Source organism: Pangasianodon hypophthalmus, chromosome 15 (genome assembly GCF_027358585.1).
Source record: "Pangasianodon hypophthalmus isolate fPanHyp1 chromosome 15, fPanHyp1.pri, whole genome shotgun sequence".
In the NCBI taxonomy this organism is placed as follows: domain Eukaryota; kingdom Metazoa; phylum Chordata; class Actinopteri; order Siluriformes; family Pangasiidae; genus Pangasianodon; species Pangasianodon hypophthalmus.
This window is the reverse complement of record NC_069724.1, coordinates 19,962,022-19,986,032: the sequence shown is the minus strand read 5'-3', so window position 1 is coordinate 19,986,032 and position 24,011 is coordinate 19,962,022. Positions and strand designations below refer to the sequence as shown.

General features: G+C 39.3%; 2 protein-coding genes across 5 annotated transcripts in view; both read left to right on the top strand.

The window, feature by feature from the left end:
* cacna1bb (calcium channel, voltage-dependent, N type, alpha 1B subunit, b) overlaps positions 1-14,795 on the top strand; it is a 129,855-nt gene extending 115,060 nt beyond the window's left edge. For 3 of the 4 annotated variants that reach the window (XM_053240203.1, XM_053240201.1, XM_053240202.1), the window contains exons 42-51: positions 71-176; positions 402-509; positions 1,738-1,847; positions 2,136-2,296; positions 2,419-2,515; positions 3,137-3,247; positions 5,102-5,140; positions 9,350-9,587; positions 10,359-10,576; positions 10,738-14,795. In XM_053240203.1, the coding sequence (XP_053096178.1) occupies positions 71-176; positions 402-509; positions 1,738-1,847; positions 2,136-2,296; positions 2,419-2,515; positions 3,137-3,247; positions 5,102-5,140; positions 9,350-9,587; positions 10,359-10,576; positions 10,738-11,274 (1,725 nt within the window). In that variant the 3' untranslated portion in view covers positions 11,275-14,795. The remainder of the gene's footprint in view (positions 1-70; positions 177-401; positions 510-1,737; positions 1,848-2,135; positions 2,297-2,418; positions 2,516-3,136; positions 3,248-5,101; positions 5,141-9,349; positions 9,588-10,358; positions 10,577-10,737) is intronic. The other variant, XM_053240204.1, reaches the window with a different exon arrangement.
* A 764-nt stretch (positions 14,796-15,559) lies between these two features.
* Positions 15,560-24,011, top strand: part of si:ch211-196i2.1 (collagen alpha-1(I) chain) — a 79,803-nt gene continuing 71,351 nt past the window's right edge. Inside the window, exon 1 of the mRNA XM_053240070.1 lies at positions 15,560-16,097. Coding sequence (XP_053096045.1) covers positions 15,968-16,097 — 130 coding nt within the window. The 5' untranslated portion in view covers positions 15,560-15,967. The remainder of the gene's footprint in view (positions 16,098-24,011) is intronic.

The following is a 24,011-nucleotide window of genomic DNA, read 5'->3' as shown; positions in this document are numbered from 1 at the left end:
ACGTGTTAAGCTTTTTGCTTTGTCACATCTTTCGCACGTGATTCTTGATTCTATGTACATCTATCTGCAGCGCTTGGTGAGGATGAACATGCCCATTGCTGATGACAACACAGTCCACTTCACGTCCACGCTGATGGCTCTCATACGCACAGCCCTGGATATCAAACTGGCATCAGGTGCGTGCTCATTTCATGGCTGTTCAGCTTAGCTATGGTGCATCTTTGCTTTTACCAGCCCCTCTGACATTTTACTTCCATGCCCTCTTCTGTTCAAGGTCACGTTTCTAGTCTTACTGATGACCCTGATTTTTAATTGGATTGATCGATCCCTCATGTAGTAAATGAAAATCATGAACAGTAAGTACACAGTACTTTAGCGTTATTATTGCTCTTGTCTTTCAGGTGTTCTTGCCCAGCGTCTCTGTGATGCTGACTTGAGGAGGGAGATCAATAAAGTGTGGCCCAGCCTGTCATCAAACACTGTGGACTTGCTGGTAACACCTCATAAACGTAAGCTCTGCCCCTTTGCATTCTGGGAAGTGACTGTGTTGACATTACACAAATGAATTACGATAATACAACCTGGAATATGCATGGCTGCTCTGTAATGCTCTGTGTGAATTTCAAAATGAAACATTTGCTGCCCTCTAGTGGCATGTAGTGCTAAGTTTGACCATACTTGCCCCTGATTTTCATTTCTGATAGCACGAAGCCACTAACAAGCTTGATTTTTATACCTTCACTTAATATGCAATCTGGGAAAACTGTATAAACATTTGTTTATATCCAGCAACAATTTTATTTGCTTCCACTATTTTAAAAAGTTTATACTTTAGGGGTGGAACCAAATACAAAAACATTATTCGGAGTGAACAAATAATGTGTTACAAACAGATACAAATACAGATACAAATACAAGGTGCAGTTTTTATAAAGCTTGTTAGAAAGAATCATAACATGTTCATAACTTGTTATAATGCATTCTTAAAACATTATACACACATATACTGATATACAGCAATACATTACATTTTTTAGCAATGTTTATAATACATTATAAATTGTTAATGCATTGTGTAGTGTTTGTAACACATTATAACACTAATAGCCATTTTCAGATGTGCATCGGGACAGGGAATCCTGCGTGACACAACAATAAGTCACACGAGTGGGAGGTTTTTTATTTTCATGAAGGTGTGGACAAGCAGTTAGACAGGAGGCTCACGAGACAACGCTGTGCGATTGCATTTACAAGCAGTGGTTTAAATCTGGCTACTAGTTTGTTTATATTTAGGGATTATATTAGGGAATAGAACCATCTAAGTTTATTAGAAAACATTGCAGGCAGGTACAAATAAAAACTGCATGAGTGCATGAATAACTGCATTTTAAAAAACAGTCCCATGCACATCTGTAGTTGAGACCAGCAATGAACTCGCATGGTGTAGCTGAGGTTGAGGAACTCTCAGAGCCAGAATTCACACACCATGCTGATAGTGATGGTATTTCTATTTATGGGTTTTCTAGTGTTTCTGGGGACATAGTGGTAACGTAGTTTAAGTCCTAAATACAGGTACAGATACAGACATTTGGAGCACTAAAAAGATTAAAATACAGATAGCGGCATTGCATCACACCCATATAGTCTTTCTTTGAGCCTTAACTGCTATTGAATGAGGTTAATTAACCAAGCAGAAGCACGCCACGCCTCACATCCCAACTTCTCTGTGTATATCAGATAACGAGTTGACAGTTGGGAAAGTGTATGCTGCGCTGATGATCTTTGATTACTACAAGCAGAACCGGGCCAAAAGACTCCAGGAGCAGCAGCCCACTTCAGGAGCACTGGTACTCTTCCATCAACCTCGATACAACATACATGATCTATCCATGTGACTCTTGAACAAAGCTTTCGTTATTATATACAACTGTTTTTAAGAAAAATAACAAGAAGCGAATAGCTTTAAATTACATTTAAGGGAACCGAGGCCTGCACTGTCCTGTGAGATATTTAATTTAATGGGATGTTTATTATGGGTGATAAGGGATCATAATGCTTTATAATTATCTTTCTCATTGTTTGAACCACAAACAGTGTTGAGCAGTATTAAAGCAGATGTCTTTCCTACTTTGCAGAGTAAAATGGGGTCTCTCTTCAAGCCCATGTTACCCCTCACCCACATACACGAACAAGAGCCATCAATCAAGAGTGCCAAACTGCCACCTTTTCAAACTGATTCATCTCCACATCCAGAGTTCCCTCCCACAACCCCTCTCTTAACCAATGGGGAGCCAGTGTGAGTATCTTCTGCATCTCAACCATGCTTGGCTTCATGACTATTCTTTATTATTTTGAATAACTATATTTTGAATAATTATATTATTATTATTATATATGCTTTGGCATGTGTGATCACAGAAAAAGCAGTACCATGAAGAATTCTCCTTCAGCAGAGACGCTTCAGAAGGGAAGGAATTCCATTTATTCAGAAGATGTGCCAAAAACTGAATCTCAGGTATTGGAGTACTCTGATCAGTATAACCAGCTCCCAACTCTTGTGGCTTACCAGCATTCTGGTTCATAGCTTTCTGTAGCCCCACTGAAGACCATTCTACCGATTCTAACACATAATAACCTATAATATACTGTTATAGCCCTCTATAGCAACTCTGTAGTCCATGACAGATCCTTATAGCCCACTCACTGTAAATCCCTTATATCCCATTGTAGCCTGCTATAATCAAGTATACAATTACAATTATAGCGTAATAAGTACAATTATACCCCTATGTAACCCCACTGTAGCCCATTATACTATAGCTCACGCTATACTGTATAGTTCACTCTATACTATATAGTCCACAGTATAGCCACCTGTGGACTGTAAGCCCAAATGTCTATAGCATTACTGTAGTTTCTGTGTAGTCTCTCCTAAAACACTATCTCTTCTGAGAAGTGTACCCCTGACATCAAAAAACAAAAGCCAAAATGGCATTTGTTGATTACTCGAGCAAGCACCTCACCCATTTACGTCTTTGTCAAACCATAGTGATGTGTATATCTCTGTATTGTGTGTGTTGTGATGCATGTGTACTTGTCTATGCATATGTTTGTGTGCACTGTGTGGATCTTACAGGAATTAGTAGAGATGACGGATATGGAGAATAATTCTGATGTAGGGGGCTTCTCCACACTGGAGGGCCACGGGAGGGCAGCATCAATGCCCAGACTTAGTACAGGCTTCCAGGTAAGCCTCTCATTGTTTCATTCTCATTGATTACACAATCTGTCAGTATTAATAGTTTTTTAAAGACAGTGATTTTCAAAAAGGGGCATTATTATGGAAAGGTACACAGATAGAGGAATAAGAGGAAGAAAAAAATATGAACAACATCAATGCTGTTCATCAGTTGGGAAGATGGATGTTTGGATTAGATTGGATATGATGGATGGATGGATAGAAGGATGGATGGGTGGATAGATGGATGGACAGGTGAATGAATGGATGTATGGATAAGTAAAATACAGCGGTGTCAACATCCACGGCTTAAATGTAGCATTTATGATTTTTGATCCCTGCTAGAGCAATATGGGGGACTGCTTTTTTAGATACAGAACCAATATAAACCAAGTGGGTACGTCTCTTTGGTTGTGAATAAATAGAGAAATTGATAATTATTAAGTAACAAAGCATCATATTGTTTGCCTCACTGTTTTCTTACACTTATTTGGCATCTGGAGGAAGAAAAAGAGCTAGAGCTATCTCATCCACTGACCTACTCTAAGGATTTTGTGGTAAAACTGGTTTTTCCTCTGTGCCTGCTATAATTTTCTTGTTAGCAAGGCAGATTTTTTTTTTTTGGCAAATGAATGAATAAAAGTCTAGTAGTGCTGGGTGAAATACTCCACACACATCTAAATCTTTTATTGTAAACAGACTCTTGTGATTACTTTTGTGTATCTTTCCTTCCCTGAAACACACATTTAAAGTAGCCAAAAATTCAATATAATATGATCTAGATTTTTTAAAAATATTATTTTAAGCATTGCGGAGTGGGAGGACCCACTTCCTTTACTGAGATAAACAAGCACAGAGAACACATCCTTTTCACTGGAACTGACAGGCAACGAAGTTTCACCTCCTTCACTATGATTGATAATTTCAGGGAGGCATTTAGTAAAGAAAAACAAAAAATAAATAAGAAAGATAATGAGAGAGATACTCCCAGCGTGAAAGGAAAATTTTCAATACAGATTGCTACAGATCTCCATATAGATTCATAACCTGATAAAAATTCACGTGGCCATATTGTAAAAATTGAATCACAGATTTTTTTTGGACTAATTGGTATTTATACATAATAGCAGGCATTAATCAATGTGGGTGTATAATAACCTAATACATATATAAGTGTGCTTTTGAGTGACATTTAAATGCACACTCAGTATTTCAAATTATGTTGTTGTACTGGTAGTTAATTACACAAATTCCCCCTTTGTGTAACCTATATGTAAGTTGTTTCCATTCTCATCTCCCTTCTGTTGCTTTTCAGTTTTTTCTTGTTACTTTAGCTTAACATTTTTAGTAACTACAGAAGACTATTTCTGTCTCTGCTGTTGCCTAACTGTCTCTGTCTTATCATCTGTCATTTGTATTGTATAATATTGTATTGTGTCTTGTCTGTTCCTGTCTTCTCTTGTCTGTCCTTGTCTCAGTGTTTCCCACTTTTCTATCGGCCCACCCTGTCCAGAGCCTTTGTATTCCTTAGACACTTTTGTTCCTCCTCCTCAGTTTTCCTCCCCCATACCTCCTTCGACTTGATTAATCCCATTGTAATCATATTGCCAATTTATCTGTCATAGTGTATCTTTTTCTTACTTTCTCTAATATATTGTCTCTTTCTCTCTTGTTATCTATCTCTCTATTCATATTATGATCTTACGTATTATTGAATCATCACATATTATCATCTCTATGCTTCCTCCACTCCTCTGCTGTCTCATTTCTGTACTCCACTGTCTCTCTGATGCTGAATGAGTCAATGTTGGCTGTGTGTTTTCCCTGCTCTCCTCACCTGTGTGTCCTCTTCCTGTCCTACAGCGGAGCCAGTTGCGCCACACCACCGGGATATACCTAGCAGTATGTACCAATGTTCCAAGCCCTTCTCTATCTCTAACTCTACCTACCCCTTTACTTCTCTCTATTGCTATCTTCTTTTCCTCTCAGCCTCACTCATATCACTTCTGTGTTGGCCTGTGTGTGCTTTGCCCATTCCAGTCCACGCTTTCTTGGCTTGTCCCATACACTGATTCAGAGATATAAATAGCCTGGTCATGTCAGAACACATAAAGCTCCAAAAAATTTATTTGTAAAGATTCTAGTACATTATAGCTGTAGTATTAACACATAATATACATATTTATGTAGTTTGCATTTTGGGGTTGGGATGTTATGAATCATGTGTATGTAGTATGTGTGAGCATTGTGGGTATATATGTGTAAGTAATATACCATTATGGCTTATGTTTAGGCAGTAGTAATGGTGAAGTTCTCTCTTCTCACATCCTCAGCTTGCAGTGTCCCCAGTTTGAGGAACTTTTTTACGGGAGCCACAAGATCTAATTTATTGACAAGGCCTGATGCAAGTATATATTAGATTAGGGTCCCTCATACCAGTAACCATAGAAAATGACTACTGGGGGGAGAGGAAGTGCACAGCTATAGAAGGTTTTGTTCCACTAGTGAGTGTAGAACTATTGAATCAGTTTGTCTGTATTACAGTTTTTAAAATTTGAATTGTAAACAATAAACATTTTACAGAACAAAGCTAACTTTTTTCAAAACTCTTCACAGCATATCTGCTTTCTATGTGGGTTAAACTGTAAATGTGTTTTTCATGCATACATTTCTCACTTGAGCAGCACAGTGGTGGAGCAGGTAGCATTGCTACCTCACAACTCCAGGGTCCCCAGTTCGATCCTGTGCAGAGTTTCTGTGCATGTTCTCCCTGTGGGATGTTGTTTTCCTCCGAGTTCTCTGGTTTCTCCCACCTCCCAGAAACATGCCAATAGGTGGACTGTCTACATGTGAAACTTGTATAATGTATAACTCATAGTGTATTTGAACTAAACCAAAACCCTAAAAATGATAAATTATATGGTCACCTGTCATGCAGCCTGGGTGGAATGTGCATTATACCCCGTGAAATCTAGGTTCAACTATCAGAGTCTCATCTTCAGAACCTTGGTATAGATGTTTCCAAACTCCTTTTTTATCTAGAACTACTTTTGCTGCAGCCCCTCTGGCTCTCCCATACCTCTCAATTGAATCAGGAAAGTTCTCCAAGACCATTATTCGGACGGCCTCCTTCTTCAACTTGACAGCTTCCTTCACCATTGGCGTCCACTAGTGCATTGTAGGTTTACTGCAATGACTTGCACCAACAGCCTTCTGGCCACAGCTTCTTGCAGCTGCCTTTGGCCCATTCAGACTCAATTAGTATAAGGGAGAAGTCCTTTCCAAGGTGGGAGTTAATTTTGTCTCACACTGAAGCTTCTGTCAAGAAATCCAGATGGCCTTCCTGGGTTTACCAGGTAAATCTGGCCAGCACCCTGTGTAACAATTCGAACTTACCACCAAGTGGCGATCAGATGACAGCTCTGCCCCTCTCTTTAGCCAAGTGTCCAAAACATATGGCTTAAATTCTGTTGATACAATCACAACTCAATCATTAACCTTTGGACCAAGGTGCTCTGGAACCAATTACACTTATGAGCAACCTTGTGTTTGAACAAAGTGTTACTGACAATCTGTGGCTTGCATAGAAGTCTAACAGTTCACTGTTTGGGTTTATACTGGGGAGGCCATTCCTCTCAGTGATACCTCTCCAAGTATCGCCATCATTCCCAACATGAGCACTGATGTTCCCCAGAAACCCTATGGACTAAGTAGGCAGTATCCTCTTGAGACATCCTCCACCCTCCCAAAATTTCCTTTTTGAGACTTGAAATCCTCTTGTTCACTGGACAGATAAATATCCAAAGTCAAGTCAAGTCAAGTCAAAGTCAACTTTATTGTCAATTCTGCCACATGTTCAGCACATAGAGAGAATTGAAATTATGTTACTCTCAGACCCTAGGGGTCAGAGGGTCAAAGTTTGGGAGAGAGTTGAGCTTCCTGACAGCCTGGTGGATGAAGCTGTCCTTCAGTCTACTGGTCCTGGCCTGAAGACTCCACAGTCTTCTCCCTGATGGCAGCAGACTGAAGAAGCTGTGTGTCGGGTGGGTGGGATCACCCGCAATGCAAAGGGCTTTTCGGGTGAGACGGGTGCTGTAGATGTCTTGGAGGGAGGGGAGAGAGACACCAACAATCTTTTCAGCTGCTCTCACTATGCGTTGGAGGGTCTTTCGGCAGGATGCGTTGCAGGCGCCATACCACACAGTGATGCAGCTCGTCAGAATGCTCTCGATGGTGCCTCTGTAGAAGGTGCACATGATGGGGGCCGGGGCTCTGGCTCGCTTCAGTTTGCGCAGGAAGTAGAGACGCTGCTGTGATTTCTTGACCAGTGATGCAGTGTTGTCAGTCCAGGAGAGGTTTTCTGTGATGTGCACAACCAGGAACTTAGTGCTGCTCACTCTTTCCACAGTCGCACCATTGATAGTCAGAGGAGCATGCTGAGTGTGCGCTCTCCTGAAGTCGACAACAATCTCCTTTGTCTTCTCCACATTCAGAGAGAGATTGTTGTCTTTACACCGCCCGGCCAGGCGGCTCACCTCACTCCTGTAGTCTGTCTCATCTTTGTTTCTAATGAGACCCACCACAGTCGTGTCGTCCGCAAATGAATGAAGAGATTGGAGCTGTGTGATGGTGTGCAGTCATGGGTCAGCAGAGTGAAGAGAAGGGGGCTCAGCACACATCCTTGAGGGGCCCCTGTGTTCCCAAACCTGCCTGAGGCCAATCTCCTGGTGAAATGCCGGAGTAGAAGAGAGACCACTCCTAATGAAGAAATTTGATACTGGAGCCCATACAGTGTGTGGATCTAAGGATAACTATATCTAATCTATATCTGTCCATCTCAGACTTCTTCATCACCAGCAAAGTGATATTCCATGTTCCCAAAGCCAGTTTCCATTGCAAGGGTCTAGTCTGTCTAAGACTGTCCATGGCATACTGTACCTGCTGCCTGTCTGGCGTTACATTGACTCCCACTATTCATCTTGCAGTTGGTGCATAAATGGTGCATGATGGCTCCCGGGTTACACGGGTGGTCTGGTCACCAGACACTACTTGCGGATAACAACATCAGACCTGGCTGCAGGAGGGGATCTTGGTAACCCTAATCTGGACAGGATATACTTAGTCTTTTTGTACAGTTCTTGGGGTTTTTTGGATTGCTCTATAGTTGACCTCTCCCCATAGATCTCTTCCCCACGGTTGACTATACTGGGAGCATGGCTCGAGAGCCACAAATGGTTACCATAAAAATAAAATATATCAAATAGCGCATCAAGTGTATGCTACCAATTATTATTGTCTGCTGCGCATTGTGCTGTAGTTGATGTGGTATACTTCATAGAAGAAAATTAGTGCTGTTTTGATGTTTTGAAGCCTTGAAATTTTAGATGTGTCTGCTATGTTGTGGTAGTGCATTTTGGACATGAAATGAACAGTTTAGCGAAGTTTGTTCAGAAAGATGTGTGAAGAGATTTTGAAAAGTGAACTTGGTAGTGAATAAAGCTTGTTAGCAAAAAAAAAAAAAAATGCAATAAGCCAACAACCAAATTGTTATCAAGCATTGGATCAGAACTAATAAGAGTGAGTCAGCAAACACTGGTCTTTAGTTGTGCTTGCAAGATGATATTAAATTTTTAACACAAAGGATTTAAAACTAGTCTTTTGGCAGATGAATAACTGAATAAAGCTTACAGACCTGTTATTCAGATGTGCTTTTCAGTTCTACATTAAAAGACATACTTTATAGCACATTTGTCAGCAGTTCTTCTTTGTGTTGTTGTCACTGCTTGGCCTTGGATACTTTCTTATAACTGTGATGGTTACAAAGCATCTCAATGACAGCATTCATACAACCGAGGGTTTGTATCAGACAGTGATGGTGTTCTTCTCCTGTTCTACAAGATATGTATTTCTGTGTGTGCGTTTGTGTGTGTGTGTGTCAACGATAGGCATGGACTGTGCATTGAAAGTGTGTTTAGCAAACCACTGGTCTTGTGAGCTGGTTTGTAACATTCTGGAAATATCTTACTCTACTGACTGTTCTAAAGTGTCATTTCATTCAGGTTTTAGAGCTCTCATCCTGGCTTTTTTCTTTTTCTTTTCTCCATCTCAAAGCCCATCACAGATGGCAGTCCCATGCGGCGCTCAGCCTCCTCTTTGACTTATCAGAGAGGAGGGACAGAGTTGAATTTGAGGGATTATGCATTGGAGCGGCCCCCAGCAGCACAGACACAGGAGAAAGAGAGAGACAGAGCACATCAACATCATCATCATCATCGTTGTCATCGCCGCAGAGAAAAGAAGCATAAATCCCTGGACCGAGCTATCAGTGAGGAACAGCCTGGCTCTGTGGGTAAGAAAATGCACACATAAGACATATTTCTTTAATTGAGTCACACAATTAAGAAGAGCCAAATGAAATTGAAAGGCATCATATTGTATGGGTATGTCATGGTTCTGTAAGTTGAGATGGGTCATAAGTCAGATACAAACACAGCCTTAATGTGTGACATTTCTGCCCACAGAAATATGGACATACACTGTAGTGATCTAAATGCTTCTATACAGTAATTTAATATGAGTTATGGTTCTCAGCTTGTTGGAACATGACTGGAATGTTGTTCTGAAATAGTACCCCAGGAAAGGAAATAATATATGCAAGATATAACCTAGGCACCATAGTACACTGGAAAAAACCCAGAGGTTGAAATACTGGCACTGTCAGCCTGGTCTGTGAATTTTGGCTTTGAAAGTTCCTTAACTTAAGCTACATCATTTGAATTATTCATAATAGGAAATGTGCATGGGACTGTTTTATTAATCCTGCTCTCACAGTTTTTATTTTTGTTTGTACCTGCCTGTGAAATTGTCTAATCATTTGAAAGGGTGATGAAAGGGTCTGGTGGACAGTGAACAGAAACAGCTCCCAAACTTGTGCAAGTATTTCTCTAGACAGGCAGGAAGAGAAAGTAGCACGACTGCTACAGACAGTGACAGGAAAAATCGCTGTGATGCTTTCATTTACTGTTCTACTCATGTTATTCATTTTGTGGATAGGAAACAGCTGTGTTTGAATCTCATTTACTAATGAAGCAGCATGTCTAAGTAATCTGACCCTTTTTAGATCTGAGCAATGAGCCGCGGGATCGAGCGCGTGAACAGGAGAGAGACCGAGGACGGTCTCATGAGAGGAAACACCACTCATCCTCGGCCACTGACAGAAAGCAGCGTTACTACTCCTGCGATCGCTACGGAACCAGAGAGCACTGTCACAGTCGATCACCTGGGCCAAGCAGAGCTACATCACCTGGAGAGCCACAAGAACCCAACAGATTCAAAACGGTACTTACCAAAGGAACTACTTATATTGTTATTCATTTAGAAAACTAAAAGGTTCTTTGGTTTGAAATGAATGTCTTTAAGTTTATATATTTATATATCTTGGCTTTCCCAACCTCTACCTCTGATGTTTATTCTGTGCTGTATTATATTTCATTTTGCAGGGCGTTAACTCAGCTAAGGGCAGCCCGGTGGTCTTCACCTCAGGCTCCAGTACACCATGCCGTGGAAGGAGACAGCTCCCTCAGACACCGCTCACCCCAAGGCCTGCAGTAGCCTTTAAGTCTACCAGCTCGTCCCCACTGCAGATGGCTGCCAACCGCTCATCGGGGCCACTCCCCACCTACCTGAGCCGCGGGCAGTCAGAGCACGACGCCCTCCTTGGCATCACTCACCAACCATCTCCTGTGCCTGTCACTCGGATCGGATCTGACCCCAACCTCGGCCCCCTGCAGCGAGACCCCCACCTGTCAGAGGCTGAAGATTTCCACGATGCTTTGAGCACCTACAGCTCAGGACGTTTTCCAAGGACAGTCTCTGCTACCCATTCATCCCCTGGGGTGGTGCCATCCATGCTTCAGCATAGCCGGAGTGGAGTGCCTAACGGGTACCACTTCACCCTGGGCATTAGTGCATCTCTGGGTTCCAGTGCCAGGATTTCCCCGAGCTATCAGGATACAGAGAAAGATGACTGGTGCTGACGAAATGGTGACCAATATATGTCTTAAATGTGTCTTTAAAACATGCAGGATGAGTTTTATCATCTTTGCCTCAAGATAGTCATACATTTGGGTCATGCCTGTGTGAAGATAGAATGGAAGCTTGAGGAGCTCTAGAAGACATTATTAATTTTTTCCTGAATGTGGCATGATGATATTCCCTCTTGTCAAGATGGTTCTCTCAACACAGATTGTGAAAATATGAGTGCCATGATGAATTTGGTAATCCAAGGTGAGCCTTGTCTGCCACTGAAGAGGAGAAATAGTTCAGCTATGTCCTCAGTGCTAGCAAACTCTGCCCTCTGCTCTCTGAAATCATACTAATAGGGCTAAACTCGGCAGAGGGGCAGAGGGCAGAGAGATACAGCCATGTTTGATTAGAAAGCACAATCTATAATGAAAGTGCAGGACCTCTGCTCATCTATATGGTATTGTTAAGAACCTGCACCTCTCTTTAGTTAATTAAAAAAAGTAATACATCCTTGGTTTTGTCCGGACTTCTATGTCTTAACAAATTCTTTCCCTGTTGCTGCTTTATGCTGTTTCTTCCTCTTGCAAGTGGCACAGATAAAATGCTCCCAGTAGCTAAAAAACAACAAAAAACTATAAGAGGATTATAAGAAATTTTATAAGAGATTGAAGTAGAGTAAGCATCTTTTCATAGTGTTCCTTTTTGTACCTTGTACATGAAGTGTGTAGCTGGGTGTCCTGTAAGGTCTACTCTTTTTTTTTCTTTTCTTTTCTTTTTTTTAATACTATATTACCCTCAAGTGGTAAAATACCAAGTGCCTAACCTTTGAGGTTAATTACTGTATGGGTATGATGTATTGTGAGGCATTAAAACCTGAGAAAGGCAAATACTGGATACTGTACACTGTAGGTAAAATGTCACAGATCTTTGTTCCTTATATGTATCATAGCATGTTATGAAGAGAGACATTATGGCATTGCACAAAAGAGAGAATATAAGTGAGATTTTAATAGATGTTTGTGTGAAAGTATTTAAGACATGTGAGCAAGAACTCTGTAAACTCCAGGTGTGATAGCATCAACAACGTAGCTTCGAGAAGGTACTGTAACTACGAACTAAAGACAATTAAATGACACTGAAATCGTTTTCATTACGTCTGAATTGAATGCATGTTAGGAGTTTCTACACTTGGTGTTGGTGTTGTTGTAACATTGCAGTGTGTGATGTACATTTTATTTTGCCAAAGAGTACATGCTGAGCTCTTGCCTTTCTAGTATTAGACTGAATTAATTACATGGAGTCAAGAGAGACTTAATACATTTTTGGTAGGAATAATAAATTACATTCCTAATATATATATATATATATATTTCACTAAAGTCATGTACATTTTGATCATGCTATCAAAATTAACATAATTGCTGAACCCTTTCTTAGTAAACTAGGAAGATGTGGTTCTTTGGCAATATTGGGTGATTTTGATAGCTTCCAAACAATTTATCATTGTCTAATAAGACAAAATTATGTTTATTTGTAAAACACACTCACCAGCCACTTTAATAGGAACACCTGTACATTCATGCAGTTTTCCAATCAGTGACTGATGTGACATGTCGAGAGCTCCATTTAATGTTTACATCAAATATCACTTTGGGGGAAAAATCTCAGTGACTTTGACTGTGGCTTGGTTGTTGGTGCTGTATGGGTTTGAATATTTCAGAAACTGCTGATCCCCTGGGATTTTCATGCACAACAGTCTGTTATAAAAGTGTTTACACAGAACAATTAATAAATATCCAGTGAGTGACAGTTCTGTAGGTGGAAAAGTCTTGTTGATGAGAGAGGTCAGAGGAGAAAGGCCTGACTTGTTCAGACTGACAGGACGTCTATGGTAACTCAAATAAACACTCTTTACAACCGCGGTGAGTAGAAAGAAGCATCTCAGAATACACAACATGGTGAACCATAAGGCAGTTGGGCTACAGCAGCGGAAGACCACATCAGGTTCCATTTCTATCAGCCAAGAACAGGAATCTACGGCTAAAGTGGGTATATACAGACTAGATCATCCTCAAGGTTTTGCATGTTTTGCATTTTGAGATGCTTTTCTGCTCAGCATAGTTGTAAAGAGTGGTTATTTGAGTTACCGTCCTGTCAGTTTGAACCAGTCAGGCCATTCTACTCTAAGCTTTGTCAGCAAAAAGGCATTTCCACCCATAGAACTGTCACTCACTGTCACTCTGTGTAAACTCTACAGATAGTTGTGCATGAAGAGAGGAGACCAGAAGTTTCTGAAATACTCAAACTACCCCATCTGACACTAACAAACATGCCATGGTTAAAGTCACTGAGATCACATATTCCCCCATTCTGATGTTTGATATGAACATTAACTGAATCTCCTGACCTGTATCAGCGTGATTTTATACATTGCACTGCTGCCACATGTTTGGCTGATTGGCTGGGTAAGTGCATGAATGAGCAGGTGTTCCTAATAAAGTGGTTGGTGAGTGTAGATGGTCTTTCTCGGACAAGCTTCCTGTGTCCTGTAAGTGCAGGGATGAGATGACTGTTGAGAAACAGTACAGCAGGGCTATGCAACAAGGCGACACTTTATAATCGCTCCTCATCCTCTGTAGCTTTATCTCCTAGACTCTACAGATCTGGGACCAAGACATTTCTGTTCAGTTTACACATTAAAGTGATGAATGCTGTACGTGACATGCAGTTTACTGGAAATGCAGTGAGGCCAATTAGCTGTTAACAAGTGTAAAAACAGGACAAATGCATGCCATTGTCCTGTCCTCAAAAGTGAATTTGAATTTGTGTTGTATGCCTCAGTACAGTCCATAAAGTGTTTTCGTTCTAATTAATAATTGTGGATGATTTAAGGAGTTTCTTTCTAAACTAATCAACCTCACATTGATCCATATATGACCATGTTTTACCTTCTATTCTGCCTTTTTGAAGGGGAGATGCGATTTGTGCACCTAGTATATCTGTAACTATTCTAAAGCCATTCCTACGAAAAATCTACAAATAATTATTATAATCCAACTTTCAGCCAGGTGCCAAATTTAACACTGCACCATTTTCTTGTCCTCATGCTGTACCTTGTTTAGCTGACCTGTGGACATTGTGTTATGTTTGCATGTTACGATGACATGTGCATGTACAAATATATGTTTGACATATTTTATGTTTGATTCCTATGAGGGGTTCACTGCCTTTTTTATACAATTAAAAAAAATGTTTGTGGGAGTAAATTAGAGAAACTCATTCTAGACCTTTTGTGTAAAAGAGGTGTTGAACAAAAGAGAAAATTATGTTCAGGCTATGAAAGCATGGGACTAAACTACAGTTTTTAAGCAGATCAGACACCGCCACTGTTCATTGCCTGTCTGCTTATTTACCATTCATTACCATTTTGTACCACTGAACTGAAAAGAGAATATACAAAAAATAAATTAATAAACATTAATAAACATTTTATGAAAGGACTTCTTTTCGTTTCATTCATTGGTTTGAGGTAAGACTACAAGTAGAAGTTATGTCAAAATTTCTTTTTACAGCTCTATGGTTGACTTGCATCAATAACATGTTTCTCTTAAACTGTAGCAATAAAAACACAACAGAATATAATATATTTCGCTGTTTTTGTTCACTTGTGCCCACCACTTGTGCCCACCACAAATTCTGCTTACTTGGCACAATCATGTCATGTCATATATCTCTGAAAAGCTTGTTTTCCTGATGTGTGTGTGTGTGTGTGTGTATATATATATATATATATATATATATATATATATATATATATATATATATATATATATATACACACACACACGCACACACACACACACACATACATACATACCCTATATATATTCAGAAACAAAAATCTAGGGTTTCTATCCCTAATTAGAAGGATATTATAGAGTAACCTCCCAAAATGTTGATTATTTTGGAATTACATTAAATTTAATGCAAAAAATAGGCTTTTAATAACAGTGCATAGAAGTGCTTTCTCTGACAGTGTCTTCATAGTGAAATAAATATTTTAATTCTACCATCAGAATACTAGATTTTAGGTTTTATTAACTAATAATTTTAAAGTTAGATACAAAAGAACAGTTTTAAGAATGTCAGTAATTAATTGGTAAACAATGTTTGTGATATATATTGTTTTAAAAATGACCCTATTTACCTGTAGTGCCTTGCCCTCTAGTTTTTTTTGTTTGTTTGTTTTGGGGGTTTTTTTGCAGTCATTGACTTTTGCACATCCTCTTCAGGTATAGCTTTGGTGGGCGGGGAAATCTAGCGGACACGCTGCTCATTGGTCGGAAGTGATGTGGTGGGCGGAGCCGCTCGCGAGCTGATGACGACTCCTGAGAAGGCGCGCGCTGCCTGAGGACTGGTCGCGCGCCTGAACAAGCGCCGGCTCGGTGAAGGGTGAAACGGTGACAGACGACCTGAAAATGTAATAACGTAATTTAATTACGTTAAATAAAAAGTAATTTTGGTAGTAAGGATTAAGGCTTATTAAGGCTACTTTTGGGTCCGTGTTTTATACAGAACAATTTCAATACGTATTAAAAACCAATTAAAGTAGGCGCTGTGTCAGAAGATGGAGTTGTCAAGCTAGCTAACGTTGCTAAACGCCTTCTCAAAGTGTTTCTTTTTCCGCTTTTATACACACTCATTATGGCACTGAAAGCCACACTGTGGGCTGTTTTTGTTTTTTCTTCGGCTAAATGCGTCAATTCGAGTCCAGCTGTCATTTTGCCGACTGAGTGGCCGGAAGTGGAGCTGGGCTCCGGGATGCTGCAGACAGGTAAGACCTCATTCTCTAAATATTAATAAAACATCTGAGCAGCGTTGCTAACTCTTCTCAGGGGAAAGTAAGCTCTAATACGTGTTCAAAAAGTCGCTAGAAGTGGCCAGATGCCATCATGGACTAATTTGCATATTCATGAGTTCGCTGTGACTATTTGAATATCAGACTGGGTTTGATGATTTTGGGGGCGGGGGCACGGTGGCGTAGCGGTCAGTACACCTGCCTCGCACCTCCGGGGTTACAGGCTCAAATCCCACGTCCACCCTGTGTGCATGGAGCTTGCATGCCCTCCCCCAGTCCAGAGATATGCATTGCAGACAGATTGGTATTTCTAAATTGCCCATAGCGTGTCAATGTTTGCACCATACAATGGGTTGGTACCCCATCCTGGATGTTCCCTGCCTTGTGCCCAAAGTTCCTGGGCAAGGCTCCAGGCTCCTCACAACCCCATGTAGGAGAAGTGGCACAGAAAACAGATGGATGATGAAGGAGGATTTCTATAGAATAGATTATAGTTTATTTCTTATAGAAAGAATTTGTCATTGGTCATAACACCACAAACTAATGATTTATATATTTGCAAAATATTATAATTTCTATGAAGAATGCAGACAAAAACAAGTAAAGAATATTTTAGCCTGTGTATGTATATAAATGAAACATGCATATTTTATGGAAATTAATTTCTACCTATCTGATGTGCAGACATGAAAGAAAAAACAACATGAAGAAGTGGTAGGGAGGAGTCTGGAAATATACACAAAGGAAACAGTTAAGGATAGAATAACTTGTTTTTATTTCTTGTAAGTATCGCCAAGATAAGCATTTAAAATGATGTTGCTCTTTTTTTTAAATAAAGTCACTAAAGGAGTCTTAAAAGTCACCAAATCTAGTCGGCAATACTCTCCTGAGTTTTTATTCCTTAAAGGCACATTATAAATTGAATCATAAGATTGCCCTGATTTCATATGAACACTTTTTATGTGGATGATGTAGTTGGTCATGTGACAGGGGCAAGTTTGCATCTAGAGTGCACCTGACAAAGTTGATGCCATATAAGGAAATACATAAAACATGTTGCAATAATGATAATTCTGCAAAATTTAGTTTATATATTCTTTAAATAATGATATTTAATAAGATTGTATAAGATTGACAGTTATATCATTCTCACTGGAGTTGTACAGATAAACAGTCAGAGTTGCTGGGTAACAAAATGGCTTAAAAAGTTATTACTTACATAAGTAAATGTGAGGTTTTTTTTAGAGTAGTTAAAAAATCTGCAAAAATCTGTTTTGGACAATTTTGGGGTTCATGCCTTTTTTAATCCACATAAAGCAACTTGTCCCTCTCAGATGCACTACAAAGCCTGTTTATTTAAAAATGCCCGCTAATTATTGCATGTTATCTGATCATAGCTGAACCACCAAGAACCAACCACTCAATCATAAATAAAACTTTTTTTTTCTTTTTCTTTTTTTTGATATTATGACACATGGTGAACAGATCCTGGGTAGATTTGCTTCAAAATCGTACATCAGGAAACAATGAGTCTTTAGTCATGGAATTTAGATACACAGATTTTATGGTACAATAGACAGAAAAATCTTGATGGATTAATCCAGACACTCAGTAAATACTGAATGACTTCATCTGATACAATTTAGATTGAATTGCATGAAAACCCTCTTAAAACGCAGCATGATCTTAACCAGTAGACATATAATGGTCCCTGAGGAGTCAAGCCTGATTTATGTGAAGTGGCCACAAATTAATTTAGATTTTTTATCCTGCTTATAGTGCTGCTGTATACTGAGGGTCATGTTTTTCTTGAGTTGGTCTATATAAGAACGATGAAAGTTGACGTAATGTAAATACAGCCCTGCTTGCCTCTGAGTGGGTTCAAGAAATTCTTTCCTTAGCATTTGACACATAATATGTTACTGATGCTGCAGGAGTTTTGCTTTGAAGCATTCAATGACATACTATGAGTTATATGAAGTACCGTACATTGCACTGTAGATATGGTACATGTATGCCTATGGATTTAAATTATTATATGCATATAATAAAAAACTAACCTCAGATTTATTATTTAGGTAAAAGTTAGTTTAGGTTGCGATAATTCACTGTTGTTTCACTCTTGATATACAGTAAGTGCTCTAGTTTTCTGACAGGCTATATAAAATAACACCACCTGTATTTAAAAATATTTATAGTGCTTTTGCAGATTGCTTCATTGAAACATAAAAGATTTGATACATAAATTTGATAAATTTGAAGATATTGACCAGAGAATATTGTTGTCACATCTCAGGAGCACAAGAATAGATCAAAAGCACATGATCCTTTCCACAAAACACATATGATCATCACATGCTGCACATCTTTTGGTTTGTTCATAAATGACTGCATATTAAAGAACAAAAGCTACAAATATTTTCTTCTGATTTTTTTTCTTTCTTTTTTTCCCCACTAGCGGGTGCTGCAACATATATATTTTTAAAATGAGATCTGTTGTAGTATCAGGCTGTACTGTATATAAGGGTAGATATTATAACAGGGAATCAAAAGTGAAACCAAAATGTCTCTGAGGCCCTCTAGTGGCTGGCTGCAGTACAATTTTTAATGCCCACTGATTCCCATGTTAGTGAATGGGACAGGTGGGAAACTTCGATTTTAAATTATTCCGTTTCCATGTTCAAATTATTTGCGGGGATAGTGTTCTGTAGTTCTGTCATACTTGCCACTCCGAGTTAGCCACTGCTCCATCTTAAGTTCTTAAGCAAGCACTTGAGAAGTCTCACAGCGTGTGCACTCACATACCACATCGATCACCAATATGGGCGAGTGAGAGGCAGACCCACTGTCCACCCGGCTGCCCACTCCAGTTTTCGTAAGATGGCGACTCCCATTTCGACTCAGTGAAGGCTTCAAAACCGCACAATGGGAGTGAATGGAGCCATGCTGTCCACTCATATATACAGTCATTGTGTAGTATGCCTGTTTACTATTGTTTAACAGAAGGCAAGCTACTACCTAGCTATGGTAGTTTGCCACCTTATTTGGTAAATCATTAGCTTGCCACTAACTTGACACTGCCACTAGTGAGAATTGCGTGTGTATGGCAGAGATTTATTCTGTTCTGTTCTGTTCCACCTCACCCAGTCCCATTACAATCCCATATCCAGTTCTGCCCCATTCCATTCCATTCCATTCTGAAATGGACAAGTGAGTACATATACACAGCATTATGTTTGCAAAAATCAAACCACTGCACAACAACACAAAAACCATGTACCAACTTCAAAGCATGGTAGAGGGGGTATAATGATAGCTGCTTTACCACCTCAGGGTCTGGGCAGCTTGCAATCATTGAGGAAGCAGCAATTATCAAGTGGTTTCAGGTAATTACACAGCATAATGTCGTCATGTATACGATCTGTAACTCTAAGGCAGTGGTGTCATGCAGCATGACAGTAATCCAAACACAGGAATAAATGAACAGAGCGGCTCAAAAACAGATGAGTCCTGACCTCAGTCTTGTGATGTGACGCAGACCATTCAAGCAAGACATCCCAAATTTCTGCATGAAATGAAAGATCTTTGTACAGAGGAATGGGCTAAGAGAACTTCTAACTGCTGTTCAGAGCTGATCAGAAGACACACAAAGTGTTTGATGGAGGTTATTGCCATAAAAGGAGATTTCCATAGTCAGTAAATATGTCTTGTAAGTCGTTTTGGATAAGGGCGTCTGCCAAATGCCATAAAAGTAAATGTGATGTAAATGTCTTCAGATGCTACATATTTACTTTTTTTCAGTAGAGATGTACTGTTAAACATTGTACAATTGTTGTTTCTTGCTGAGAGAGTGTTGGAGAGAGTACTTACTTGTATCGTCATATACGTTTTTTTTAAAAGTTCGTGCAAGCTTTTTCTTATATTTGTAACTCTTTCTCCCACTCCTAGTAGTAGTAATAGTTTTAAGTGTTTTTAATAGTGCTGTGCAATCAAAGAGTGAATTCACAGACTAATACAAACATGTCAAACCATTATATACATAAACATTCCCTATAAAAGTGTTGTTCTATAAAATGTTAATTAGTATATGATTAATATTGTACTCTTAACTTCCTCTTGGAGCAGCTGAGCTATGAAAAACACCATAATAATATACCCTAATTAATCATTTATAATCATGTTACAAATTGTCAGTAGTGTCAGCAGGTTTCCTGTTTAAAAAAGATGTTAATTTCAAATTAACATTTCTATTCTTGGTTGCTTGCTTCTTCCTAACAAAATACTGTTCATGTCTGTTTTTTGGCTTGTTTTATTTTAAGGAATCCATGTATATAAGTGAAAATTTGAAATGAGACAGGCACACTTTGTTGGCTTGGATTTAAGGCTTATGTAAACACTGGCCTTGTGCTATCAATTTCTCTGAGTAGAGACTGACCCTGAGTGTTGACAGGTGATGAGCTTAACCAAAATGTAGTCTGAATTGTCAAAAGTGGCATGTGGCCAAATTGGCTTCGGATGTAAAAGAGAACATTTCCTATTTGGAACCCTGATATACTTGTTGTAGCATGCACATCTTGTAAATGCTGTACAGATGGCTGTAATAACATGTTGGGGTCCATTTTGTTTCTGCTAGTCCAAACAGTATTGCAGCAACCATAGTAACATCCTGAAAACACCAGTAGTTATTTTGTGTGTCTTATGGTCTGGTGTTGGTCACAGTTGCATGTTTCCAACTCCATCTCCATTATGTCTGTTTCTGTTTGTTTCTCACTGTTTCATTCACTCTTACTTACATACAGAAAGTAAAACAAGTGTACAAAAATCACTTGAAGAGGATTAGGAGTAGTGCCTGACTGCTGGCACTCAGACAAGGGCAGACCTGTTGTAGAATGTATATAAATAGCACTCTCTGACTATTCAACACCAATCATCCCACTGGGAAACTTTAAAACTATAATAATATTGTAATTCATCTTATTAAAAAATGAAGAATGGCAGCTGTGACTGGTATAATGACCCCAATACTGCTGCGTGTATTCCATGCCAGATGACATCATGTTTTTCCAAGGTTGTTAAACACATTTGGACTGTTCACAGTTCACAATGAACCTGTTTCTTCTGGCTCACACTTGGGAATGTTGACCTGCGTGCACCTCTTCTACCCTAACAGTAGCCTGTCGTTGACATCATGACCGAGAATAAATAGACAGAAGTGGTCAAACAGGCCATTCATATTTATTTTTAATGAATTCATATGATTACCCACAATGTGTGGAGCTGCATGTTGACTCACATAGTAACAGGATGACACTTAACATTTAAGTCTAAAAAGCTAAACATTTATCAAAAGTGTCACATCAGATTCAGCATGGATATCAGCCACACTAGATTCATTATTTCAGTTCGTGACCACATGAATGGAACTTTTTTCCAAATAAAAATGTGCACCTATGTTTAGATCTTAGGAAAACCCTTCACATTGCGAAATTGTGACATTATATATAGTGTGTGTATATTTATAAATAAATATATATATTTATTTATACATAGTGAAGCTCTGAAGACTACAGACTTGTAGCTGGTATCTGATTACAAAGTGAATTGAATAGACTTGCTTCCATTTCAGTATGGCATGTAGCTAAACAACAAGTTGATTGAAGCGTGACATTCATTGCGTGAGGAAATCACACTTAAAAAACAAATGTGTTTAACAACCTTGGAAAAACAAGGTTTTTGACATTTTTAGGCAGGCAGACTGTTTTTAGCCCTGCATTGTAATTCTGTCACCTTACCCAGCATGATCTTTGCAGGAAGAAAAAAAACTCCACATCTTTTTGTTTAAATATATTTATGTCTATATTTATGGCATGTTATAGGCAGGAAAAAAAACAACATAATTTGGCAAAACTTGATTTTTCTTCTTTTTTTCCTCTGTTTGCCAGAATTGAAATTAAAGCCTATTACCTATTGCACTGACTCACAACAGTATGTTCTGTTTGCTTTCTCTCATAGAATTCTGTGATGTTCACAGCCACTAAGTGTAGGTTCTATTCTTACACCTTCTGCATCTCTTTTGTTCACTGGCCTGCAGAGCTGACAGATCTAAATTTGTTTTCTGTTCTTTGCTTTTCTTTCTCGCATTGTGCTTGGGTCTTGCCTGTGAACCATGTGCTTGGTCTGAAATTCCTCAGGTCAGAGCCTTCTGTCAGGACATGTTACCCATTTTAAGCTGTTATATAGTTTACTTACCCTTTATTTGCCTTTAAGACCCTTCTCCAAAACATGCATCATGTTCACAACATTAAGATCAGCTGAGGACAGTTGTTAACCTGTTCTATCCACCCTTCCACTCTTCCATTCAGCCACACAATTGCTGTTAGATGAAATATGGCCCATGCTGTAGAAACCAATTTGTGGTTAGAACAGGTTAACTATCCTTGATCTTAATGCCACATTTGAAACGAAGGCTGATGCATACTATCTGTCTGTAGGTAACCTTTCTTTTAATATTGATTTGCCCAAAGAGAGTTACAAGTAAGCAAGTGGGCAGACTGAGGGTGAAGGAAACTATCATAGCCATATACAACCCTGTTCTACAGTGCCTTGCATAATTATTCACTCCCCTTATACTTTACCACGCTGTGTAGTGTTACAACCTGGAATTGAAATAAACTTTATTGGGATTACACAGTATGTCATGACTCTACATACGTACCCAGCCCCTTGGCATTTTGGTTGCTTCTCCCATTTGGTTGCTTATTGCCCTCCTAACAGCCTCCTCTAGGCAGAGTCGCAGTTGTGCCATATTCGTTCCATTTTTAAATAATGGATTTAGTGGCGCTCTGTGGGATGTTTTTCTGAACATTGTCCCAGACTTGATTTTCTCCAAACTCCAGGGAACAAACTTCCAGGAATGGGTGTATTTAAATTGAGGGCCTAGGACACTATAATTGCACACGGATGGACTCCATTCAACTAATTATGTGACTTCTGATGGCAACTGGTTACCACAGCGATGGGGTGAACACTTAGGCGATCTTATTTGTAAATATAAGATTGCAAAAGCAACCCACATGGATTTTAATATTATGGGCTGTTTTGTACTGTATTTATGACATATAATTTGGATTAATGACATATAATCCCAATTAATTCAATTTCCAGTTTGTTCAAGTCTGTTTCATATTCCACATCCTTGGTCTCTATCTCTTTTTGTTATTTGTTGTTGAAGGTATCTAATCTATCTAGATAAGTAGTCTGTGTCATGGCCTGTCATTAACGTGGGTAAAGAGAGATGATATAACCTGTCTGGATTCATGCACATGATCAACCTACCATTAGACTCCAATTACTGTCACGCAAGATGAGATCGTGTCATTCATAAGTCAATACCGTAGCGTCTGCGGCATGTCTGTGCAAAGGGCTCTTTGGTTAAGTAAATGTTGCTGCCGGCTTTTGTTCACATTGGCTAACTTAGTCACCATCCTACAGGTTTATTTGTACTAGTCAATGAGTATTGTGGCTAATTAAATCCTCTTACGTATGATTTTATATAGCCAGAAATGTGTTATTTCAGTAATTAACACCATAGTGCAAGCAAAACATTTCTGTCCAAATCATTCTCTTTCAGCCATGATGTAATGCCATTTGGAGAGAGGGAAGTGAAAGACAGGGGTTGTAAATGGTTTGTGTGTTTTACTCTTAGACGGCGCGGTGCAGGAATGAGGCTGAAAAAGAGTTAGGTGCACGTCTCTCCCATGTAGATCAGTCTGCCCATATGCAGACATTTATTTGCTCTCTAGAGAGGGTGAACCTAAAAGGTCAGCTTTGCCACAGCATACAAGCCATGGGGTAAACTCCATAAAAATGTAAAAGCGCTTTTATATGGCT